Raw genomic sequence first — 25,185 nt, 5'->3', positions numbered from 1 at the left:
ATAAAATATTTATGATGAAGTACACAACAGCAAAGGAATTGTACTAAAATCAGACTGTTCAAACTCAGGTTTCATGAAATTATAAGCTAGTTGCCTGCAACTTTGTCACAAGAACTTAAAAGGTTTTTTTCCTCTCTATCCTTCCTCCATGCTCTCATAGTAGGATGTGGTTAAAAGCACTTGGGTTTTGATTAAGATTCCAGATATTCTGAATGTAAAATACTCAAACAAGTAATTTATGGTCAAAGTTGCCTTTTTTAAAATTCCATCACAAAAACATTAAATTATGCTGTTATAAAACATAAATTCTAAGCACAATTAAAAACAGAAAAATTCTTTTCCACCTCTAATGCTTCTTCCAGTGCCAGATATCTCATAAAAACCCATCTTCTGCTACTCTCAGTCAGCAGTAACTCCATGACATGCCAAGTGCAGCCAAATAAAGGCAGCTACTGTTATTCCTTGTTCCCTTTCCCCTCAGTGACTCCAAGCAATTGCTGCAATTCCCTGCACTGAAGCTGTGTCACCCCTCAAAAACACTTCTTGCTCAAGATCTTTCAGACAGATTATATTAAGTTTCCAGTAACAATGCCATGGTAATGGAACATCAAATGCAAACTGAAATGCTGTATTCTCTGGATAACCAATGGAGAGAGAGCACTATTTGTAACTATTTACATTTGAACAACCCATCACGTCCAAGACACTTTCATGAACTCTGATTATCTGAATTCTGGTTAGCCTGGATGCTGGCCATGTGCACAAATTGGCCAACTCCAAGCACAGCACCTCATCCCTGAACAATTTTTAAATGGGCAATTAAGAGCTATCCTACAAAGTATGAAAACTTCAGAACTCGTTTATGTTCAAGTATACAGAAGCCAGGCTTCCTAAAGAAATTACTGACTTCTGTTCTGACATAGATAAAACTCTAATCTTTATTTTAAATTCTATCATCTCCACATGCCCACTTAAATCTTTGTACCTTTTAATCAGCAGTTTGCAAATTACATTAAACATTAGGAATACAAAGCCAAGTGAGTTAGGAAATATCAAATCACACATGACTCAGTTTTCAAAAGGCCTCTGCTTTAAACAGTTATGATTACCTCTTAGGAGTAAAGTAAATTTAAACATTTAATGGCAGATACTATTCGGATAGGAAACAAGAAATTAATAGAAACATATATGAAAATATAAGAGGAATACATGGTGAAATTTGGTTTAAAAAATATGTTCACTGCAGCCATTGCCCAGTCCCATCACCATGATCCTTCACACCAACATCAGCAAGTTCTGAGGTTCTCCTCTCATCATTCAATGAGGGGCAGTCCCACATGAGCCTCTCTGTTTATCTCACCACCACTCCACCACATGCTACTTCTACAACCACTCTCTTGATCCCAGTTCTCCAATTCCATTCTCACTCTCTTTAACTTGGCTGTGCTGTATGAAATAGGTTAAGCTTCTGGAGGATACAAAATCCCCAGCAACCTCTTCAGTCAAACATCACTCCCAGGATGCTTTACTCCTTTTATCCACTTTATAACTGTACTTGAAGAGAGGTTTTAAAGACACTTGGTTACATGATTTACTCAAAGCACACCTTTTTCTGATGACTTTTGAGCCTCCAGTACTCCTCTGGATCTCCAGTTATTCTTTCAGAGCACCACCTCTTTTCTCTCATTCCTCTCACTGCCAACTTCTCAGGGGGCTTCACCCATGATCTCATGTGATCTTCCTCTATAAATGGTCTTTGCATCACCCTCATCAGAGACACTGGTTTAATCAGCTTTGTCAGAGCTGTCAAGCCACAAAACCTCAAGAGTTGGCTACTTTTTGGCCAAGCTAAAATCTCTACCTTTCTGACATTTCCCTGTGGCTGCCTAGCTGTTAATTCAAGCTCAATAATACCAAATGGAGCACAAATGTCCTTCTAAACTCAGCTCCACTTCCCATGGATATAAATGTTACACTCAGTTTTCTGAATGCCTTTCATAGCTGGATGTCACCCTCCACTCATATCTGGTTTTTGTACGCTCTCACAATCAAGCACCATCCACTTATCTGCCCATTAAATCCTTCTTTAATTTTTCATCTCTATTATTGAACCAACCTTTTCCACAGTGTTAACAAACACAGTCAGAGCCTAGATGCAAAAATCACTCTTAGAGTCTATTATTCAAATAAGTTAAAAGCCTCTACATCTTGCTCCTTCCATCTCTTTGTCCTAAAAACATAAACCACCTATCTTCATTTCACAGACTTAAACACCTTAGCTCAGTTTAACCCATTATGTTTCATTCAAAGTAAGAGCAATTCCTGAATCTAATGAATGCACAAGGTGATCAGTTTTGCAGAAAATTTGGAATTCTTCTCCATGATGTTCATAGCACTTGGAAGATTTACTCCTAACCATACACAAAACCCACTACATTCATCTTCTGGTAAACCCTTCCTTTCTTATCTTGAAAATGTAAACTTTAACAGTGGTTGGAATTTTGGGGTGTTGAAGCTGCTGCCCACTGTGACTACCAACAGTGCCCAATTGTTTGATTTTCAGAGTTTACCAAGTGTTACTACAGTAATTCATTATAAATGCCTCCATCCCTATGAAAATAGCCACTGGAAAGTGAAACAAGATAAACAATTAAGAAAAGTATATAACTTTCTAATATCCAGTTGGGGGAAAATATAAGTCCACAAATCTGAAATTACATTCTCTAAACAAGATATATTCTCCCTCAATTCTATACTGAGGAATTAGTCATTAACTCTTCCAATTAAAGTACTTCCTTCTCTCAAAAGGTGCCTATTCAAGAGAAAGAACAGCATCTATTGTCCTCAACGAAGGAGGACAGAATCCTGTTCTAATTTTATCCTATTCTGCACTATTTGTCTATTTTGAAAAAAAAAAGTGCTTGATAATTTACAAAACCAACCTATTCTATTCACATTTCAATAAATGATATAAAGAACTGCTTTCAAACTGCACTGTCCAAGGGCAGCAGCACATAAATAACAGCTCACAGTAATTCAGGTTTAAAAAATAGTAAAATGCTGTGTGTGTGTGTAAAAGCAGGAATTCCTGCAGTAAATACCACACATACCAACCTTTTTAAAAGAATTGGTATGAGTTTCCACAGCATATTTTTTTCTTTGAACCTAGAATAAAATTGATCACTTTCTAAATAATGGGAAACAGTCTGTTTTGCCAAATTAGCAGAAAAGTTCAGTTTTCTTCAGAGAGTCATGAGAATTTTCAAATTACAACTGGAAATTTCCAAACACGCATATTTTGGATCCTAGACTCCAACAAAACACATTCCTGTTGCTGTCAAAATGCAAAAAGAAGTCAACCAAGATTAAAGGTTTACCAATTAAGACTTTGCAAGCCATCTATCTATAGGATCTATGCCACAAAAACTTTCATTGTAAGAACTTGCTGGCTGCTCCTCCTAAATAAAATACAAACATTCAGGTGGGCAGTCACATCTGGTGGTGACAAAAGGAATTTCTGATTGCTGATCAAGCACTAAAATTGTGAGAACATTCCTGAAACTTCCCTGGCTTACACCAGGCAATATTTTCCTACATCCACACCTTTTTACTGTGTATTCCAGAGGGATTGGGTAAGAGCTGCCTGGCCCATGGTGACTGAACCTCTTACCTTGGTGTTGGCGCATGCTTTCCCCTTCTTGTAGTCCTTGTGGCTGCCTCTTTTATCCAATTTGGCCCACAAGGCTTTGGCTTTCCAGTAATTGAGCTTGGACTTGAGTTTGTGATAGAAGGAACGATAGTCCTTGGGCTTTAGTTCCAGATAGTCACAGAGCTCCTGGAAAGCCTTGAGAGTCCCCTTGCAGGTGGAAGCCTGGACAAATCTGTCAAAGAGAACATGAGCCTGGTTCACCTTCTCGTTTTTACTTTCCTCCATGCTTCACACGTGGCAGCTGCCCAGGGGGGCAGCTGAGCTCTTCCAGTCTGCCAGATTTCCTGATGTTGTTCTGCTGAGCCACTTTCACCTCTGCCTTACAAGCATTATTAACCTATAAAACAAAAAGAAGAAAGCATAACTGAACTTGCTCTTTTTGGTTCCAAAATTTTGTCTAAGCCTGCTGAAGTGAGAGCCCAGATTCCCAGTCAGTTCTCAGGTGATTGATATCCCAAGGATTTCTACCCAAGCTGACTGAAGAGGAGGCTTCCAGAGTTCACTGAGCCTCACTGCAGACAGCAGCACATCTCACACCTCTGTTAAATCACAAAATACTTTAACCTGAGCCAGTGCCTTGGAATGAGTTTTCCCTGCTCTTTTATCCAAACTCATTCTGCGTGAAGAGCAGGGAAGTTACAAGTAAACAGGCAGATGTTACACGGTGTCTGGAAGAGGGCAGAGGCTGTAAAACAGAACAGGCAGACCCTACCATGTTGCAGCTACTGTGTAACACCACAGCAACAGTTATGGGCTGGTGTTAAAAACACGACTGCCACAAAACACTTCAAGAGTCTGTACTCCATCAGTAAAATAAGCTTTTGTGCCTTCATTCTAAAAAGACACGTCTTTGGTCATGATAAATAGAGATAAGAGAGGATGGCATAGCAGAAGCTGATATACAGTCCTTGCCAAGACTGGTTTTTGCACAGTGATGCTTACTGTGATCTTAAAAATAAGTTAAACCTGCTAATAGCAATCAATTTCTTGGAAAAATTAGTCAAGGCTGTAAAAAGGAAGCCTGTCTATGTTGCATAAAGCATTATAAATATTTCCCTTACCTAAAGCCTACACACATAATTCAGCCCATAAATGAGCAGCGTAAGAGTGAAACATGGCTGGTGCATGAGCCTTCTAAGGTCCCATAGTAATTCCCCTATTTTGTGTTTTTCAGCTTCTTTTGATATGCAGGTCCATAGAAAATTTTAGGTGGTAGCTGGGGTCTACTTTAACCTGCTGGGGCAGAGCTGCTGTCACGAGCTCTGCGCTGCTCGTTTCTGGGATGCCTCAGAAGCAGGCTGGAGACCTATAGAATTGTTTGGATCATGTTTAAAGCACAGGTATCAGCTCTTCCTCTCTCTCTTTTATATAGAATAAACCTTTTTCTTTCTTTTATAGGTAACACTAAGTATACTCTAAATTACCCTTCTTGCTGAGAAAGAATAGCTCTGTTTGCCTTCAGATATGAAGGCAGCATGGGAACATATGCACAAACTATGGAAGTGAAAGCACTTCCAAGGTGGTTTTTGCCCCTTTTTTTTTTTTTTTTTTTGCAAAGGGTATTGAGGCAAAAAGGGAAATATGTGGACTTGGATAAAACTTTTTAGATTCTCACCAGCTCTTTTCCTGCTTCCAGCAGACAGGAAGCCAAGCCAAACATTACAGCTCATGTCTCTTCCCCTCCCATATGACAGCTCTCCAGTAGTTTATTTGGGCACTCCTGCCTTTCAGCCTAACATGGTATTCATTATTTATGTTTAGAAACAGCAAAGGAGTCCTGGAAACCTTTACATACAGCCACAAGCTGGTAGTTTTTAAAAATAAAAGTTCCTACAGAAATCAAAGTACAGCAGTGGGTTATAGTGCAGAATGTAATTCTAACTTTATAAGGACAGCCATCTTAGAGGACTCAGTACCCACGAAGCTGTTTTTCTAACTGGCTGATAGTGATGCCCATGTCCATATCAGTGCCGCTGCTAAGCAAATTGGAACTGCTTTCCTTGTTTTCCATCTTAACTTCACTGTTGTGAAGCTGGAAACATGCTTCAGGCTTGCACCTCAGGGAAATCACGGCACTGCTACAGAAGCCAAGTCACAGAACCCTAAACTGGTTTGGTTTGGAAGGGACACCTTAAAGGTCACAAAGTCCCAATGCCCCCGCCATAGGCAGGGACACCTCCCACTAGAACAGGTTGCTCAAAGCTCCATCTAATTTGCTCGAGTGCTTCCAGGGATGGGGCATCCACAGCTTCTCTGGGCAACCTGTGCCAGTGTCTCAGTGCCCTCACAGCAAAGAGCTTCTCAATATCCAATCTAAACCTGCCCTACAACAGTTTGAAACCATTTCCCTTGTCCTATCATTCATGTCCTTGTTAAAAGTCCCTCTTCATCTCTCTTCTGGCCCAGCCAGGTACTGAAGACCTGTGTCTCCTCTTTTGTTCTCAAGAAGAATATTATAATGGACTCCAACAAAACACTTCTAACGCTGAAGGAGTCATTTCAGTGTCTCTGTGTCCTACAGACACAATAAAATACCTACAGCCTAAAGTCATATGCCTCATTAATCAGCACAGCATTCCAAGCTGAATACTCTTATGTTCCCCCCACTTCTTGCACCCCCTTTCTGCCACCCAAACACTCACTTTACACAGTGCTTTGCATGACTGAGACTTGTTCAGAAAAAGCAATACAACTACATGACCTAAATTAAGTGGAGTCACAATTCAGGTCTGTTAGTCCACATTCCACTTCTGATACATCCAGATGTAAGGACAGCACAGGGATCACTTCTTACTCTTGCTTCTCCCATAGCTTTTCACCAAGGAAGTGAAGCAGTATTGGTTTTGCACTGCTCAAACACACCAAAGTTAAAACCCAACCTCTTTTTGTCACATTTTATGACAGTACAAGCTGGCTTGTACTGGGCAATTAATTTGGCTATAAATAAGAAAACAAGCTGGCCCCCAGGATGAAAGAAAGGATTCTCAATTCTGTTCCATCCTAAGCTGCAGACATCTCACAGGTCCAGGAGCTGGGTGGTGTTAAGGAACACAGCACTGCCCAGGTTTTCAAACCCCTTTTATAAACAGGGCTTCATACAATAAACTTGTTCTTTTGCCACATGGACACTGGGGTGTGTGTTGCCCCACAAAACACGTGGATATTAAACATAATATCCTTTCACTCTAGGAACTTACTGCTGTGTGTCTGAGGTTTGCCAAGCTGCAGCCAAACCTGGAACAAACAGGTCATTTGAGCCAGCACATTCCAAGGGGTACCTTAGCATGGCAGCTCTGCCCAAATCCCATTTCATACAGCCTGGGAAATCAGTTATGCCCACGGGTGAAACACCAAGGCTTCAGTCACCACATTAGGTCACTCCCTAGAACTCTGCATTCCTGATGTAAACACCCTGAGCCCTTGGAACCCAAGAGCAACACGTCAGAGAACATGGAAATTACAGGAGGAAAGCAAGGGCGGGCAGGAATTATTTGCTAGGTTTCCAGGGTACTGGTGTGCCTTGCTGGCTGTTCTGCAAGTCTGCAGTATCCTGCATGTTTTGTCTCGAGGCAGCTGATTGCTGACTCAGATGCTCTGTGAATTCCTTGGCTTGGGAGCTGGGCGAGAAAGACAAAGCCCGTGGAAAAACGCATGCAAGAACAGTGTTCACGTTGCTATTTACAATAATAGCAGGAGGTTGTCACTGACTCATGGCTCCAAGTACCCTCAGGATCTCCAGTGCTCGCCCAGGACAAAAGAAACCAATGGAAAACACAGAGATGAAGGCAGTGAATAATTCCAGGTGGTGGTTCCTTCCCACAATCACCACAGATGCAGGAATATGAATATTTTATCAAATGCATACACGAGAAAGAAAGCCCAGTGCCCTACTTCTGCCAAAGGCAAGAGATAAGAGGAGATTTTCAAATTCTACACATAATGATTTTGGTTGTACAAATTGAAGTTCTGCAGCAAGTGTTGCAAATGCAGGGCTTATATATTTCAGGCAAATAAATCCCCATTATATGAGTCACCACTCCCTCCACATTTCCATCCTAATTTTGTTCAAAGTGTTCATTCAAGCAATGACTTGAGCCCAGGAAAAAAATAAAATACTACGGGAATGTATTTTTCAGCCATCTCTTTTTTCCCATTAGAAATTATTGAGTTAATTCCATCTACATGCACAGCTTGTTCTCTCTACCCTAAATCAGGAGTGAATAAAGCATTTGCCAAAGTAACTGCCCAGCTGCACTTCAGAATGCCGAGTTTCTCTGAGCACCATGTAAGTGCTTTCTTACATTTGAGTTATTTCACAGCCAGGCCAACACCACAGATGCACCCTTGACAGACAAACCTCTGAGAAGTCAGGCATCAAGAAGAAGCAGTAATACCATAAGGAATTTGAAAGCAAACTGGTCCATGATCATAAAACTACTGTCCAGCAACATTCCCTATGCCCTTGCCTCCCCCTTTCCTGGCTCCTTCTGTAGCCTGTGCCTAAGCAAGGCTCAGGAACAAGCTCGGCAAACTCTGAATTACTGCAGTACCCAGGCAGCCAGGACACACTTGCAACTTGGCTAGCAAAAGCCTAAGCACAGATTACAGTTAAGCTCATGCTACACACAGTGGGGGCACCTATTTTTGTCTCTCTCCTCGACCCTGCATCCAGTTTTCTTTTAGGAAACCAATAACCTTTGAGACTCTTATTCCTCATTGAATCTAGATGAAATTGTTCAAAAGTTATTAAGGATGAACTGAAAAGCAGATGAACAAATGGCTCAATCCCATAAGCCTCCCCTCTTTAGGAAGCCAAACACAAAGAAAAAAAAAATCTTTATTCCAACAAATGAAAAAGCTCTGTTTTAATTTCTAAGATTTGCATTCTTTTACTTTCAGCTAAAACTGAAAAAATGGATTTTCTACAATATGTTCATGACTTTCTAAGTGATTACAATACCAAAAAGTGCAGCTTTAGGGCAGTGGTAAGACTGTGGAACAGATGGCAAAAAGAGGACAATTTTGACAAGAAAAGCTAAAGCCAAAACTGGCAACTATTTTAGCTCCATATAATGCAGACCAAGAATGGGAAAGCAGGAGGACAAAGGCGTGGTTGCCATTGTTTGCAGCTTCCCTTTTACACCAGATGGAAAAAGGGCACGTCAGCCCTGTCCACAGCACGTCTTAAAATGGGATTTAGATCTGTTCCTGTTCATAACATTCAAGACTTGAGCAAATAAGCTGTCAGAAAACTGTGTTTTAATATACCATGAAACCTGAGCTGGTCACTTCTGCCCACCACATGGGAGACAGTCTTTTGGGTCCCCACCTCTTTCCTGCCTACCGTCCCTCCCAAGTTAGGCCAAAAGTGGGAGAAAGAGAAACCAAGTATGAACTTGACTGCAAATACCAGAACCTGCTCTTAGCACATACATAAACAGTTCATAGAATGCTCATGTCAAGAAAAACTCAACCCAGTACTCACTTGAGAAGAACTGCTAATTATACAGAAGAACATGGAAACATACAAATAGAGAAGCAGTTATGGAAAATATTTTGGTTCCCAAATTCACATCAAGGTACAGAAGGAAAAATGTGTATGTTGCTTATTACCAACCATTTCTTCAATGCCACAACACAACTACTGAAAGCATTTGACCTACAAAAAACAACCTTTTCTCTATGAGAGCTCAAAAAGCATACTTTGCTGCTGCTGTCATACACAACTCTTTGATCATAGCACTCCCTACACTCAATGAACACTAACAAAGAAAGAGACCAAGAAACAGATCAATGCTTTTCTTTGGAAGAGAGGAAAAAAAATTAAATTATACCAAGGAAGAGGTAGCTGTTCTCTCAGAAGATAAGGGAATAACAGTAGGACACCTGGATAGGTGTCATTCTCACACCACGATGTAACAGAGCAACACAGTTGAATTCCTTTATCTGAAGTGCTTTGAAGCTGTTCCTGATGTTACATTTCAACACAGAAATGCATCTCCTAAAGTTAGTTCCCACCCAGTTTTACAAGTTGGATTTCCCCAGAGCTCTGCAAACACTATGTAATAACCCTTGGAAAGTGCCTATTTAAAAAAAACAAAACAAAAGAAAGACTCCTAAAATTACCAGAATGACATTTTCATAAAACTTTATTTCTGTGACTTCAAATGGGGATAAAACAAATTGGTTGCCTTAGCACAGCAAGGTATATCAGCTTTTAACACCATACAGGACATAGACCCATTCCTTTTTCCAAGCTAAAATGCTGTGTATGCCACAAGAAAGAGCAGAAACACCAGCTTTGAGAAAAGCTTTACTGAGCATTAGAGAACAACACTGTTCTGCCCCAAGTAGCAATTCTGAGCAGAACAAAGAATGGAGGCTACAAACACACTTGAACAGCCTCTGCAGCCCAGAGAGCCACATCCACTGAAATCTTCAGATTCTGCTGGTGCACTGATCACCCCAAACCATTCCATGGTACAGGGAGAAAACAGAGCCTGTATTTGTATTTTGTAAAAAAAAATCTCATTAAAGAAATTCTCTAATGAAACTCACATGAGCACATTTGCAAAAATTTATGTAAGTGAAAGCTTACATAAGTGAAAGTGAAATGCCAGAACTTAACACCAAAACACACAATGCACTGATCACAGAAGTGATCACAGAGGAGTAAAGATAACAGGAACAAAGAAACAGATAGAACCATAGGATCTGCAGGTGACAAGAGCATAAAAATTACCAATGTTTATTGGGCGTGTAAAATGGTTCAGAGACCAGAATGAAAAGGTCTAGCACCCTCTGTAGTATGTGCTTGCTTTCTCTTTACCTGCACTTGCCTCCACTTAATGTGCTTCACTTCTCCCTCTCATTACCTAATTAGCCAGGGAAGGGAGCAAAGCCAGTGAAGGGTCTGAAGCAGAAGTCCTGTGAGGAGCACTTGATGGAGCTGGGGTTGTTCAGCCTGGAGAAGAGGAAGCTCAGGAGTGGCCTTATCCTCTCCACAATCTCCTGAAAGGAGGGTGTAGCCAGGTGGGGGTCAGCCTCTTCTCCCAGGGAAGAAGTGAGAGCGCAGGAAGAGTCTTCAGCTGTGCCAGGGGAGGTTCAGACTGGACATCAGAAGGAATTTCTTCAAAGAAAGGGTGGTCAGGCACTGGAACAGCTACCCAGGGAGCTGGTGGAGCCACTGTCCCTGGAGGTGTTTAAGGAAAGGCTGGAGGTGGCACTGAGTGCCATGGCCTGGCTGACACAGTGGTGCTGGGTCATAGGTTGGACTTGGTGATCTCAGAGTCTTTTCAAACTCAAGTGATTCTGTAATTCCCCCTTATATAGGTCAAAGATTACTTATCACCTGGAGATCCAAAGGAGGCTGAATTTACCAAAGCCCCCTTCATTTGCAGCAGTCATTAAGAGAAATGTTTAGCACCTCAGAAGCAAGCTCAAAGACTGGCCATTTGTGCCAGCATTTATTTGAATCACAGCAGATAGATGCCTAGACTTTCAAGTCCAGGGCTCACCCTCCGTGGTTTGGTAAATCCAGACTCTCACAAAACATTCCAGTTACAGACAGTAAAAAATGAACATGGGAAAGCAAGCTTTATTTGTGCTGCTTCCAACTCTCAGCTGTAATGGGTGTGGAAAAGAGGCAGGCACTTCCTGAAAGGAAGTGGTGGATGACAAGGGAGCTAGAAAACAAGATTAGAAGATTCCTAATTTCACCATTTTTACATAGTCAGCTAGGTATGGCATCACAAATCCCCTGCACTGAGTAGTTCAAACAGATTACAGATTATTTAGTGGATGTATAACCATTTTCTGTGGAAGAAGACTGATTACAGAAAGCAGAGGAAGTTTAAAATCTCGGAATCTTCTTCCCTCTACACATCTTGCAAGACTCTTTTGGGAGCCAAGAAATCTAATGTAAATAGACATTTGAATAAAAGAGCTGTAAAGATTTCTCCAACCCACAAACCACCATTTAGAGATGTCTGAACTTTAAAAGAAAAAGAAAAACAAATCCCAAGCTTTATTGTAGGACAAGTTCAGGAAAGGTTGGGATCATGCTATAACCCATGGGTGCAACCTTAGCCTGTGTAATTACCACATAAAAGATACATGCAGAATCAAAAAAAAACCACCTAAAAAATCAGACCTTAAACCCAGACCTCCAGTACTGCCACCTCCTTTCCTTTAACAAGTCAAGTCCAACCAGGAACAGCATCTCAAGACTCACCTGCAGATGAGGTCACTGGTGATTTGTCACTCTGCATCCCAGCTACTGGATGCTCCAATCTGCCCCTGTCCCCAGCCCATGCAATAAGACCTAAGCTCCCCCAGGGCAGGCTGGCACCCTCAAGCTTTCACTGCTGCCAAAGAAAACCCCACAGTGTGTTTATAACCACTCATGGGTGTACCCTGCTCCTGTAACTCAAACCACTACTCCAGCCCTCCTTTCTCCTTCCAAGCTATGCACAAAAATATGTGCTCTGCAGTCTGTCTATACACCCAAAATCAGAAATGGCAACGACAACAAACTCAATCTAGGTTAGATCAGGCTGTTTCTAACACCCCATAGGCTTCACAGCCATGTGCTGTCCTCCCACATCACTCACTAGATTAGACAATAATATACAATTAGGCAATTTCAATTTGTTTTGCAGAGGTGGAGAATTACACACTTCAGCAAGAGCATCACTGACTGAGCAGAGTCTGAACAGGGCACCAAGCAGGATTTGAAACAAACCAGGAGACTACTTTTCATCATAGCTTATCTTTTTGGCCAGATTCACTATGGAGTTACACTTCATTTTTACAGTAAAACTTATTTATTAGACTCTAAAGGCATGGGGCTTCTAGATAACAGGGGAGATACTGAACACGTTCAATGGACACAATGTTAAATCCCAATTTGTCACAGGAAGAAAACACACCCACACATTCATCCTATAACTTTTATTTCATAAATTAGATCGTTTGGTGAAGGTCTATTCCACACAAGCCACAAACCTCCTCTGTAACCTCTCCCAGGCTGCATTCCTGTAGACATAACTTTAATTTGAGAGGGAAAGTCTTTATCCCATCCTTTCCTCAAAACACTCTCACCATGCTTACATTTTGGGGTTCTTGACGGTACGTTAAACTTAGTTTAGTATTAACCTTTGATAAATTTACTCATGTAAATCTTTTCTCTTTCCAAGATAAGAATACCAACCCTTTGCACTCTGGCATGCTCCACAATCCTGAGTAAGGACAATAATTTTAAAAAGCAAAGCAAAATGCAACCCTTAGTGACTAACCAACTGTGAGACCATCAAATGACAACTGATGAAATCTAGCAGCTTAATGAAAATTTGTTGCACAATCTGCTGTGTCTAAGCAGACATCATTCATATTCCTCAGAGGTACAAGGAAAGCTTTTACCAGGAGACAGGAATGTATTGTAAGCAAATAACCAGTTCAACATTTTGGCTCAACCTTGACAAACAGAATAAAGAGTTGGCATTTTCTCATGCTACAAAATACACCAGAATCTTGAAAAGTAATCCAAACTGTAGGCAGAGAATGGCAAAACCAAAACCCACAACATCCAACTTTCCATTCGGCTCCGGATATCAGATAATACCAATTGCACGTATTGTACATGGGTTATAAATAGCAACCAGGCAGCACCTTCCCCACTTGGCTGGACATTTGACTCTCAGTAAACACTGAGCAGTTTCAATTGCCCAGATAGCAATTTCCCTGCAGCCCTGGAACCTGCAGGATGCCTCTCTCAGCAAAGCCCATGCCAAGCTCAGTGCCTGGAGCAAATGAAAATCTGTTAGGAAATCAGTTAGAGGAAGGAGCTGGAGGTGGTTCTGTGATTTACTCTCCTCTCCCTGAGGCTCTGGCAGCCTCCTGGAAGAAGAAGGCAGCCATCACTTCCAGAGGCAGACATTACCAATCTCCTCAAGTACAGCTGCCCTGGTGGGGACATGAAAAGGCTTGGTATGAATTAGTCAGAGATTAAATCCAACCTAAGTGTAAAGATGCCATTGGCAGAATTTATTCCTAGTAGCAAGGACACACCTCTCTTTGCCTTTTATCCTCAAGGACTGCTCTGTCTAGCCTTTTTAATTCCATCCTCCTTTGGATAAAGGCCATTCCTCTGCAAGGATATCTGGGGGTCTGAGGCAGATAGCTCAGCTGAGGATATCTGGCAGAAAAAGCAGCCCTGTGAGGGGGCACAGGCCTTGCCTTCGCTTAATGTGGGTCTGAGAGTCCTCATCCAGGGAACTATGAGCACTTTTTGTGCAACACATCTGTGTGCACTTTGTTAACAGGCAAAGCCCACCCTGCTCACAGACTGCACTGTGGAACAATGACTGCCCAGCATGGTTTGACAGGACTGAGGCACTGCTTTGCTCCTGTGCTGCCCACAGGCTCTGTTCTGTAGAGCAGCTCAGTATTTCCACTGGCAGATGATTCAGTTCTGGACCTTGGACTCAAACTGTGTAATTTCCATAATCTCTTATTCCATAACATCCTGTATCTGAGCACTAGCCAGAATGACCCTTTTCCAAAATGCTTTTAATGCAGCAAGAAGGAGCACAAGAGACTGCAGGTCACTTGTGACTTTCCCAGTGACAATACCTACAGGCTGCTGCTGGTGTATCTGAAAAGAAAAATACTGAAATTAACAAGTATTTTCTTCAACTTCATTCAACTCCTGCTTTTAGGCTCAGTCAGCCAGAACAGACTGGTAGCAGAGCACAGCTTTATAAGCTGGGAATGACCAAGAGTGGTGAAAGCACCACAGCATGACAGTAGCTGCTTTCCTGGAAATCCATATGGTGCTCCTGGAGAACATTAACTGTACAGAACAACCTGGGGTCTTTGAGACCTGAGAACTACCCTCTGTTTGTTCACTGGCAGCAAACAATTTAATATCTATATATTTACTATTGGTTTATGCTAACAGAAACAAATACTGCTGTTTAGAAAGATTAGTTTTCTCCAATTTAAGGACTGAGAAATGTAAAGGGTTTCTTTCTCATTACACTGAGAGCTACCAGTAAAACCCATGTCTGCTCTCCACTCCCCTGTCATTTCCCACGCATACACCCCAGAAATTATCATGTGCTTTTTCCATAGACCCAAAAGATCCGGCTAACTGTGGAAAACTTCTCATTTCCTGGGGCAAACCAGAAACCTCTTCAGTATTTGGTTCTTTAAATACTTGGGAGTGACCAGAAGTAATAAGCAATGTTTGCTTTTAACCTTTCATTTCTGTAACACTCCTGTTTATTTTCTAGGACAGAACAGACAATTGCAGTTGGAAAAGCCCTGTAGTGACCATCTGCCTGGCTGAACAAAAGCTGAAGTTGCTAAGGGCATTGCCATCATGAAAGTTCATTTCCCTTCCCTGGCTGACACCAGCGTCCGGGCACGCACATTTTGTGGTAACTTCTGCATTATATTCTGTAACTATAGGGAATAACAGGGAAATGCTCATTTGAAGAACAAAAGAATCTAATGCTGATAAAAATGGGCAATTTCCTACCCTTATCACACTATGCCCACTGAGATCATGAATGCTTTATGTCTCATCCCTGTTATCAACTCAGACATTTCTTCCTGAGCCAGTTGTTTTTATGATCAATAGCTTTCTTTTAATTTCCAGGCCAAGTTTATACCTCTCTGTTCCTGTGATGATGCTGACCTATGCATTAGCTTTGCCTCCCTTCCCACATATATTTATAGACAATGCCACATCTCCCCTTGGCCTTCATCATGCTAAGGTCAAATCAAGCTCCCATGGACAAAGATAGCTTTCTTCTCCCTCTCCTGCCCATTCTGGGATTGCTTTAGCCTCTTCCACCTCTACAATCCACAACTAACATACATTTTAATGTACTCACTGACCACAGGAATCACTCTTTCTCCTTTCTTGGTTATTTCCAAGTGAAAGGCCATCAGATTGCCTCACACTATTGAATTTAATTTCATGTGTATCCTGTAAGTTCTAGTTCTTTCCACAGAATACCAATGTAAAGGTAGAGTTGGTCTCAGAGGCAGAGAAATACAGCCCTGATCCTTTAAGAGCAGGAACAGGAACCCTTCCTCCCCATACTAGTTTCTTTCCCTTCTAAACACAACTTGGTCCTTTTTGTGAAAGAAACAAATATGATATTTGGATGCAGCAGTCTTTTCAGATACAATATCAATGCCATGGGCCAGGAGACTGCTCGACCTTCATGTGGAAGATTCCCACAGGCTGTGGTCAGCACTTGTGATCAGCCCTTCCAGTCTCCTCTACTTCCTGACCTACTTATAGCAATATAAAAAAAAACAGGATAGAACACCTCCAGGAGTGGCAGAAAAATGTGTTGGCTTTTGTCCTGTAACTCAGTATTTGAAATCAGGGAAGTGGGGTTCTAGAGCACTCTCCAACAAGAAAAGCCCAAGGCAATTACTCAGTTTATTACCCCTTACCATGAGTGCAAACATGTATGCAAAGCAAAACAACTTTATTGAAAGTTCATTGAAGGCTGTGCAAAATTATTTCGTTCAAGGCCTTTAGCTGCATGAAGTTGAATTTCTGTGAAAGCAGCTGATACTGTAGCCATTTCTGTAACCCTCTGTCCTCTGACAGAGTGTGTGGGGTGGGAAGAAGTGAGAGGGAGGTGACCCTGCCATTTGAAACTCCGTTTCCTTGACAGGATGGATGGAATTTTGCTTCTTCCTCTGTTCTAAAGAATTACAGCCTTGAAAGTTGAAGGTGGCAAGAGACTTCCAGAATTTTGCCTGTGTGCATAGAGTTGCCAGAAACAGTGTTTTGTGGAAAGGCTGTTCATACAATCTCAAGAAAACTCTGGTTTTGCTACAACAGCTTAGTAAAAGCTGCTGGTATGCTCCCGCATGTTGTTTACTTTGGAAAATGAAATTTGAATGTTTTTCCCTCAATGGCAAAGCTATGCTATGCAAAGCAATACTTCAGGCAATTTATGCCACATCTGTGTCCTCACAGCTAATAAAGGAATGTAAGATGACTACAAGCTATGCAGGTATAATCACTTCACCAAATTACATAAGAGAATTTAAGAGATAAGTACTGTTCTAAGTGCTCCAAGCATACATTATATGTTGCCCAGGAGTCCATTATCCCAAAAGAAGAAAAATTATTTTGTGTCTTTGAATTGCTCTTAGAAATATCTAAAATACCCCAAGAGTGTGGTTGATTCAGCATCGCTCTAATCTGATCTTGAATAAGCTTGGTTTTCCCTTTTCCACATATGCTACGGAACAGTAACTTCACTTTCATTAGTCCCCTGGCTAACTCCTTAGATCTGACAGTAATACAGCCATTAAGCAGATCAGCAGGGTCTCAAGTTTAACAGAAAGATCAGTATTTAGACATGTCTGACTTCAGTCCAAGGTTGCTGGCACATTTATAAACAGCCATAGATTGGAGATGCAGTAACATCTTAGAGAAACAGAACAAAGCAGCAAGTTTACAGTATCCAGCTGTAATGAAATGTGAAACTCTGCCCTTGACAAGCATAATACAGCATTGTTCACTGGACACAAGAGGTGCTCCCTTCTGCAGCTTGGCCTCCTACCTGTTCCAGTGCTTCCAGGTGCCCCTATGCTCTTCACACTTGCTGGTTTTGGAGAAAACAGCCTGCCAGGCTGTTGTACACAAGGTCTAGAGCGCATCTCACTGCAGACTGGCAGGAGTAACCCCAAGGTTACTCCTCACAACACTGTGGCACCCCAGTAACTCACAGGACACGCTGGAGAAAACATCTGTGGTACCCATACCCCCTGTCCATGGACTCACCCAGCACTTAGTGACTCTGTGGGCTCAGATCTAAGCCTTAGACTCCACATTCCCCCACTGCAGAGGACAAGGCAGTTCACTTCTAGCACAGAGCTATTTATTACTTACACCACACGCCACATTAACACAAGCTTATGTAAGCAAATTCAGAGCAAGGTAACATCTAATGAAAATGGCCAACAAAAAACCAGGTACCTTGCTATTAAAGATTGCTTTCCCTGGAAGAACTCAAAGCCACCCAGGGTATGTGTGGGAGAAGCTGACAACACTGCAAAGCAACCTGCAGCAAGGCAGGTGAGGATGCAAAACACCTGCAAACAACATCAATCCATTGCTAAAGGTGAGTTTGACTTTCACTTAGAACTGAACCTCACACACAATCTGTGCCCACTTCTATTTCAATCCCACCTCAGGTCAGGCTGACAAGTGTTGGGTGTGATGTCCACAGACACACAAATGACCACCTGAAGTGAACAAGAGCAGTTTCCTCTCTCTGTAACTGGAATGACCAGGCTGGCTGGCTCATTCTCTCAGCAGTCTTTTCTACAGACAGAGTGGAGAACAGAGAAGCTTCCAGCACACTCCTCTCCTGGCTTCCTTCAGCGAACACAAGAAGTTACAACCCATTCATGGAAAAACAGCCCTGTGCATGCAGAGAAAAACTAGGCTGTCCCAACTGGGCTACACTCAGCAACTGGAGTCAGCACAAAGGTGACCCAGACAGGATTAAGCTGGAGGCCTGCCACACCATTAGCTTTCATCAGATCATTTCTGGGGAAAGACATCCATGTTTCCTTTTCTCTTCTTGGTTAAGAAACTTGATCTGGCTGTTGATTAGGGAAGCACACCAATCCATATTGTTTAAAACTCTTGCTTAAGGAGTAGGTCAAACCAAGAAATTGTGAGTCACAGAACCACAGAATAATTAAGATTGGAAAAGACCTCTGGAGATTGCCTAGGTTGATCCCACTGCTCAAAGCAGAGTCAGCTAAAACAGGTTATTCAGGACTGTGCCCAGTCGAGTTTTGAGTATCTCCAAGGATGGAGTCACAAGGGATGCTTTAAGCCTAACATAATATCTCTTGCAACAGACAGACCTGCATATTTAACCTCCAGGCAGATTAATTTTTATGTAACCAGGCAATACAAGGGAGGATAGATACTCAAGTCCCAGCACACATCACCCTAAAAGGTAAAGTTAAGGGTGCCAAAAACAGCAAGTCACTTTTTCCCCTATATTCAAGAAACTCATAAGGTCCTCAGATTTCCTCCTTACCCTGAAACAAACTCAATTGTTTATTCCCAGCCCTAATGGAACATTAAACAAAAGAAAGCTTAACCCATGAAGACAACACATGAAGCTTCTCTAGCAGACAGTATTGGAACTCTGAATCCCATTTTACATTCTACTCCCTAAACAAAGGCAACACCTAGTGCAAGGGTTTAACTAAACTGCCTCTTCTCTCCTTGGAAACAGTTCTTACTGGTCAAGTTCAGTAACATCTGAATTTGCAGTAAACAAGCACTGCCAGAATCAAAAATAACATTTAAGAGAACCTCAAGAAGTGACTGAATGTCATGTTGGTCCAGATTTTGACCCAGAACATGTGATTTTCTTACAAGCTGCAAGATGGAAGAGGTACCTAATGACATCAAAAAGGATATTCACACCTAGCAACAAAAAAATTAGGATCAAAAAATCCATGCTATGTTTTTCAAAGGCAGAGTGCAATTCCTGGCAATGGGGCTACAAGGAATAGCTATGCAGCTGGCAAGTGAACCACAAGGTTTTAAATAGATAGTTCAAAGCCAAAGATTACTCTCTTATCCTGCACTGGGGGTGTTACAAGGCTGTGAGGAAAGATAATGATGTACAGAGAAGAATCAAAAATGTATCAACTTCAATTTTAAATTATCTACCTCTGCTTTACAAAACTACTTCTTGGATGACTTGTAATGTGTCAATATGATTTAAAACAGTAGTTTTTTGTAGAATCCAATGACCCCTGATTCAGTTGTGGTGTAATCAAGGGGCTTTAGCTCTTGCAGGGTTGCCTTTTTAGTTTTGACATATAAAGAACATGCTCAATAAAATAAAGTTCACCTCAGGAATGAGAAGCTGTTTCTAGACTCAGGTCATGGTGGCCACCTAGAAGCACTCAGGTAAAAAAGTGATTTTTTTCTAGGAAAGAAAAGGTCACTCATGGGGGAAAGACAGGTTAAGAAACCAGCAGAGCAGGCTGACTCTACAAAGAGCAGATTTTTAAAAAGCCTTCTTTAGTGGGAATCTACTACACACATGCATGTGGGACTGGAGATCCTCCAGCAGGTCAGCCCTCCTGCAGCCAGGGTCCTTCTTTCCTCATGCCCTAATAGGAGGGTCTGGCGACAGGATTTGAGGAGATTACCCGGGCAAAGCTGGAAGTGCCTTCCCGCCAGCAGTCTAAAAGTGAAGTTAATCACCTCAGCACTTCTAGGGGCAAGGCCTAGGAAAGATTGAGTGGGGCTGCTTTCAGCAGCTGGCCTGAGACCAATCACCAGCCACAGAAATACCAAGTCTGATCCTGTGGGCAAACAGTCCTGAGCAATAGTTCCTTAAGGTAAGATGCTGGGTGATACAGAACTGTTCCACACAGAACATTCCAGCAAGTCCCACTGGAACACTCAAGTTCTCCAGTCAAAGGTCCATACTACAAAGAACTTTTGGTAAAACAAAATAAGCAATAATTTGTATGTGCTTATTTAGAAAACAACTACCTTCACTCAAATCCTCTGGCAAACAGGGAAAGTGGCACTAAGTCTTTTCCAGGGAAAAAACTTCAGTCTAGATTTAGAAAAGGCTTAGTCTAGACATGGATACCACAAGCACTGAAAATGTGAACACTTTTCTGGTGTCCTCAGTGCACAGGACAGGGAGTGTCTCCCTGTGTCTCCCTTCTCCCAGTAGGCAGCCCAGGTAGGGGTCCAAGGCTAAATTCAGCTACCCCATTACCACACCCTGTCATGGTGCAGACTTGCTTGAAAACTTAAAAATTTATGCTGAAACTTGGAAGAAAATATCCCAGCCAACAACTTCTAGCCAAAATTTGAATGCAGCCTTTAGCATAAAGAGGTCAGCTAGTGACTGTAGAAGTATTCACTGAGTTTCTTCTGCATTTCATACATACATACTCATCCTTCCCCTCACATAAAATGGAAAATCAGTGATTCTATTTTTAAAACAAGCTTGTTTTCATTTAAAGAGAGAAATATGCACATATGCAGTTTCAATATCAATTATTCCAGATTTTATGGGAAGTTTTTTCTTTAGTGACCTGGCCACAGTTTAGTGGTTTGGGTTTTTTTTCTCCCTTTGTTTTTAGATCCTTTCATGAAGAGAAAACCCTTCTAGAAAGAAGAGCTATTCCCTGCAGTACCACCTCTCCATTCCAAAATGCCAAGAACAGTGCAGGGAATAGTTTTTAGCATGGGGACAGAGAAATCTTCCAAAAGTTTAAGGACACTTCTCAGACTATTTCAGTCACCAATAATTGCACTGGAATGGCACTGGAGATTCCAAAGGAAAGCTGTTATCCATCACCAGCAAGTCAGCTATGCTCAACTCTGTAAATACATCTCAGAAGAATCAAGTGTTAGACTTTTCCTACATTTATAGTACTGCAAGAACAGAACAAGGAATACAGTCTGTTTAGCTTTTATTTTTGTCTTGATACGTTTCCATTCTGAATTTCAAAATGTATTCCTGTCACTGAAGTGTACATTTCTTAAAACTGAGAACTTTCAATGCAATCTCAGTCAAAAAGGACCAAGAGAAAATTCAGTGCCTATGTCCAAAGAAGTGCTAACAGACATTTCCACCTTGAGAAAGGCCAAAGACAACAAGCTTGTTCATCAAAACCAGTTCCTGAATTTTACAACTTTCTCTTCCAGTCCCGTGGTTTCACTGGGTTTATTAAATCATATCAGCTGGTACTATTAAGTACTTGATGATAATGCAGAAAGGAACAGCACTTTTGTGGTCAGAAATGTAGAAACACAACCTTCCTGTTAATGTATAACTGGGGCTGTAACAGCAGATGCACTCAGATCTCCGTACATATGGATCTGTGCTTTGCTTAAACCTACTTATCTAGGACATCTATTTCATGCTACCACTGAAAGGTATTTCTTTCCCTTCCCCCTGATTTTGGGAATGCTTGGAAAGGTGTATTTTTCAACTGAAGACCATGCTGGAAGCTCCCCTGCCTAACCAAACACAAGCAGCCTCTTCAGTCAGGTCAGAGATTTGACCTGAGTCCCCACATGGCACAACTATCACAGGAGAAATGGAAGAGGAAAACAAACACAAGGTTTGTGGTGAGATGAGATCCATCCCTTAGGCAATTGTGGGATCTACAGCTGTTTCATGCAATCATGAACGTATCCATATCTTTATAACTTAGAGCAGAGGCTGTAAGAAATATGAAAACCTCCCCTAGTTTTCAAAATCAGTGAAAGTTGAAAAAAAAATTTAAAATCAGCAAGGTCTTGGCAGAAGAAAAGATTTATGTCAGTATTCAAAAAAAATGCAGTGTCAATCACCTCAGCATGACACATCTTGGAAAACAAGTTCCTTTTTTTTGTTTGACTTCTTAAGTTGCATTACCACTAAGCTTAACTAGAAATTGCATGAGCAAAGCCAAGAAGCCAGCCCGCTTAACAGCCAAAGAAAGAATAAAAATTATTTGTCTGGACCTACCCATTACATCTTCTGCATGCTTTAAGGACACACCTCTTTAAAAATGCAGACATATTTCATCTTGCTTACCCCTTTAAGAAAAGCTCCAATTGCTCTTTTAACATCCCCATATTTAACTTCAGTTTTAAAAACTTGTAGATTTATCACTGCCTTTTTCTTGCACTCATAGTAGCTGTACACTAAGCAGAATTTTGCTCCAGGACATTAATTGTACTTTTTAGGGCTACAGCTAACTAGCTTTCAAAAAAATTCTGGAGAAACATCAAATAGAGCAGTCCAAAGGGCTGCCATTAGAAACTGTGACAAAGCACTACAGAAAAGCTCATACCCACATCAGGGCTGTTGTGGAACAGAGTCCAGCCCAATGTTTGCTCTATTATCAACTTGGCACACTCAGGGGAAGTTGTGGAAGTCTGTTGTTCAAGTAATTTAAAATTAGACTACTTAAAAGAAATAACAGGAGGAATAAGCCTTAGCTGTCTAGATTATGTTTCCTATAATTTTGTAGGAAAATTATACAAATATCCACAGATTTATTTTTGTGCAAGGGTAATAAGCTCGTGGGATATAAATTACCATAAGGTTTGATGCTTAAGGACAGAACATTTGAAGTGCAATACTCCTCCCACTCTCCATGAGTGTCCTCAGAGCTCTTGGTGGGGTGCCTGACAACTATATTTGTCCCACTGAGTTCACAGGTCAGCACCTGAGACTTCTCAAGTGTGCCAAGACATTCCCCTTCAAGCCCTCTTCCACAGAGCTACAGAACAAGACAAAAGGCAATCCTGATCCTCTTTATTCTGGAATTCTGACCCAGGGAACATACAATATCTGTGCCAACTGACTGGCATGTTTCCTTGCACAGATTTCAGATGGAGAGGCAGAGATAAGCACAGGGAAAAAACACACACAAAAGAAAAAAAAGGCAAGTACACAAACAAGACAATTACAGCCCTTCTGTAATGGCAAACAATACATTGGGTGTATTGTAACTTGGAAAATATCAGCCTTTAGGCTCTGACACCTGCTCTATTTACTTGTGATCATCCAATTATCTAAGAATTCAGAGCAACACTTCACAGGCTCTCATACCTTATTTACACTAGAGAGTTTCTCTCAGTGAAAGAAAAAGTTGTAAGCTACCAATACAGCTCTGAACCAAAAATATGGTCAAAAACCTAATTTCCATAAATTACTTTAATACAGCTTGAAAACCTGTCTGACTTCCCATCTTCAGGCAGCAAGCTGCACAAAGAGCAGAGCTCCATAGGATGCCTACTCTCCTGGACTATGTTTTGTTCAGGAGAATGTACACCAGCTGTGAAATTCTGTCTTTCATGGGGTGAAGTTGTACCACAGCGCAGCTAAAGATATCACAATTATTATATGTTTGCAAGAAAGCAGTTAATTAGGCCTTGCCTAAGCCAGCAGAAAGCAACCACAGCTTAAACAACTACCATTTCCACAATGGTTTTTCATCTTTCTTTCCAGAGCCAAAATACATAGTTCTCCAGAATCTCTAAAAGGTTATGACTCAACTAGACAACCCAGGTTAGATCTCACATTTTGAAATCAGCAGGGATTTTCATGTGGCATCATTAAATCTGAGTTATACAGGTAACAAGTGCTCCCAAAGGTCCAGAAGGGAGACCTTTGAGAGGAACAAGTTTAGTTGGAAACAATCCTACAGCCACAAAAGCACATACTGTCCTCACTATAAAAGCTATTTACTCTTCAAAGCAGCAAGATGAAAGATTACTGAAAAAGTACTGGACGAGATAAAGCAACAATTAATCTCAATTAGTGCCATTCAGTTTGTGTTCAGTCTCAAGCCTTTCATCTCCACCTTTTTTAACGCCACTTCTTTGCCAGCTCGCCACCATTTTAAAGGAGAGCTACGACAGGCTCCACAAAACCTTCATCATGAGCAGGATTATTTGATTGCAACACAAAATTAGGCCACTTCCAAGTAATTCCCAAATCCTTAGCTGGGACTGCTGTCTCTTAGGTGGTGCAGCAAAGCAAGCTGCTCCTGCATTTTTGCTGCCTTACTTCAGTGTTCCCCTAGAACAAGAGCACACATCCTGCTGGCTGAACTGCCTCTCCATTCTGCACTCCAGGGAAATGGATGCATTTCAATTATGCACACTTACATCACCACCTCCCATCCAGCAGGACACACAGAGTTCAGCTCCTCCATTAAACTGTGCTCTCCTTGGCAGCCAGGGAAAGAGGTGCAGGTGGAAAGCAGGAATCCCATCTGTGTTTTGAAGGGCAAGAGTAAATCAGCTACAACAGTGGGAGCTGGAATAGCAGCGAGGCACGAGACTGAGCTGAAATTCTGAGAGCACATACAGACACCTCAGCAAAAACCGAATACTCTCATTTTTGTGTCCCCATCACACACAGAGTGGTGGGCAGACAGAACCCTGGTGATGTGGCAGCTGGTTTCTCTTCTCTCCCTAAAGCAGATGATTTCATGTCAAAGTATACACTGATTTCAGTCAAAGAAAATACCCAGAACTGTCAAATTTTTTTTAAAAGTGTTTCTGACCACAATGTGGCAAGATGGGGCTAAAAAGGGAGAAGATAAAAAAGCAGTTTTGTTTGAGAGCTCTTTTAAGTTCACATCTCCAGGCAGAACAGCTTTTAGCATTGCTATGCTCTGTAAGAAGCTTCAGGGTCAGTTACTTTCATTTGTTGTTTCTTCCCTAAGGAACCACTAGGTTTGCATGAATAGCAGAGTGGAGCTTGGCTTAGACCATGCATGTGGGGGAAGGTGGAAAAAGACATGAGGGCTGGAAAAGACAACAAGAAAATTGCAGTGCAAAAGCTGTTTACAAATGCTGCACCACACTAAGACAATTTCCTCAGCTGCTCAGGCAAACCATTACTTTAAATCCCAAGCAATGGCTA

At 41.5% G+C, this 25,185-nt stretch overlaps 1 protein-coding gene across 7 annotated transcripts in view; it reads right to left on the bottom strand.

The window, feature by feature from the left end:
• The window catches only part of MICAL3 (microtubule associated monooxygenase, calponin and LIM domain containing 3), a 174,848-nt gene that overhangs the window by 103,121 nt on the left and 46,542 nt on the right, over nt 1-25,185 (bottom strand). For all 7 annotated transcript variants that reach the window (XM_030960431.1, XM_030960437.1, XM_030960432.1 and 4 more), the window contains exon 2: nt 3,671-4,046. In XM_030960431.1, the coding sequence (XP_030816291.1) occupies nt 3,671-3,934 (264 nt within the window). In that variant the 5' untranslated portion in view covers nt 3,935-4,046. The remainder of the gene's footprint in view (nt 1-3,670; nt 4,047-25,185) is intronic.

The sequence above is a fragment of the Camarhynchus parvulus genome, chromosome 1A (assembly GCF_901933205.1).
Source record: "Camarhynchus parvulus chromosome 1A, STF_HiC, whole genome shotgun sequence".
Lineage (NCBI taxonomy): Eukaryota > Metazoa > Chordata > Aves > Passeriformes > Thraupidae > Camarhynchus > Camarhynchus parvulus.
This window is presented reverse-complemented; position numbering and strand designations above follow the sequence as displayed.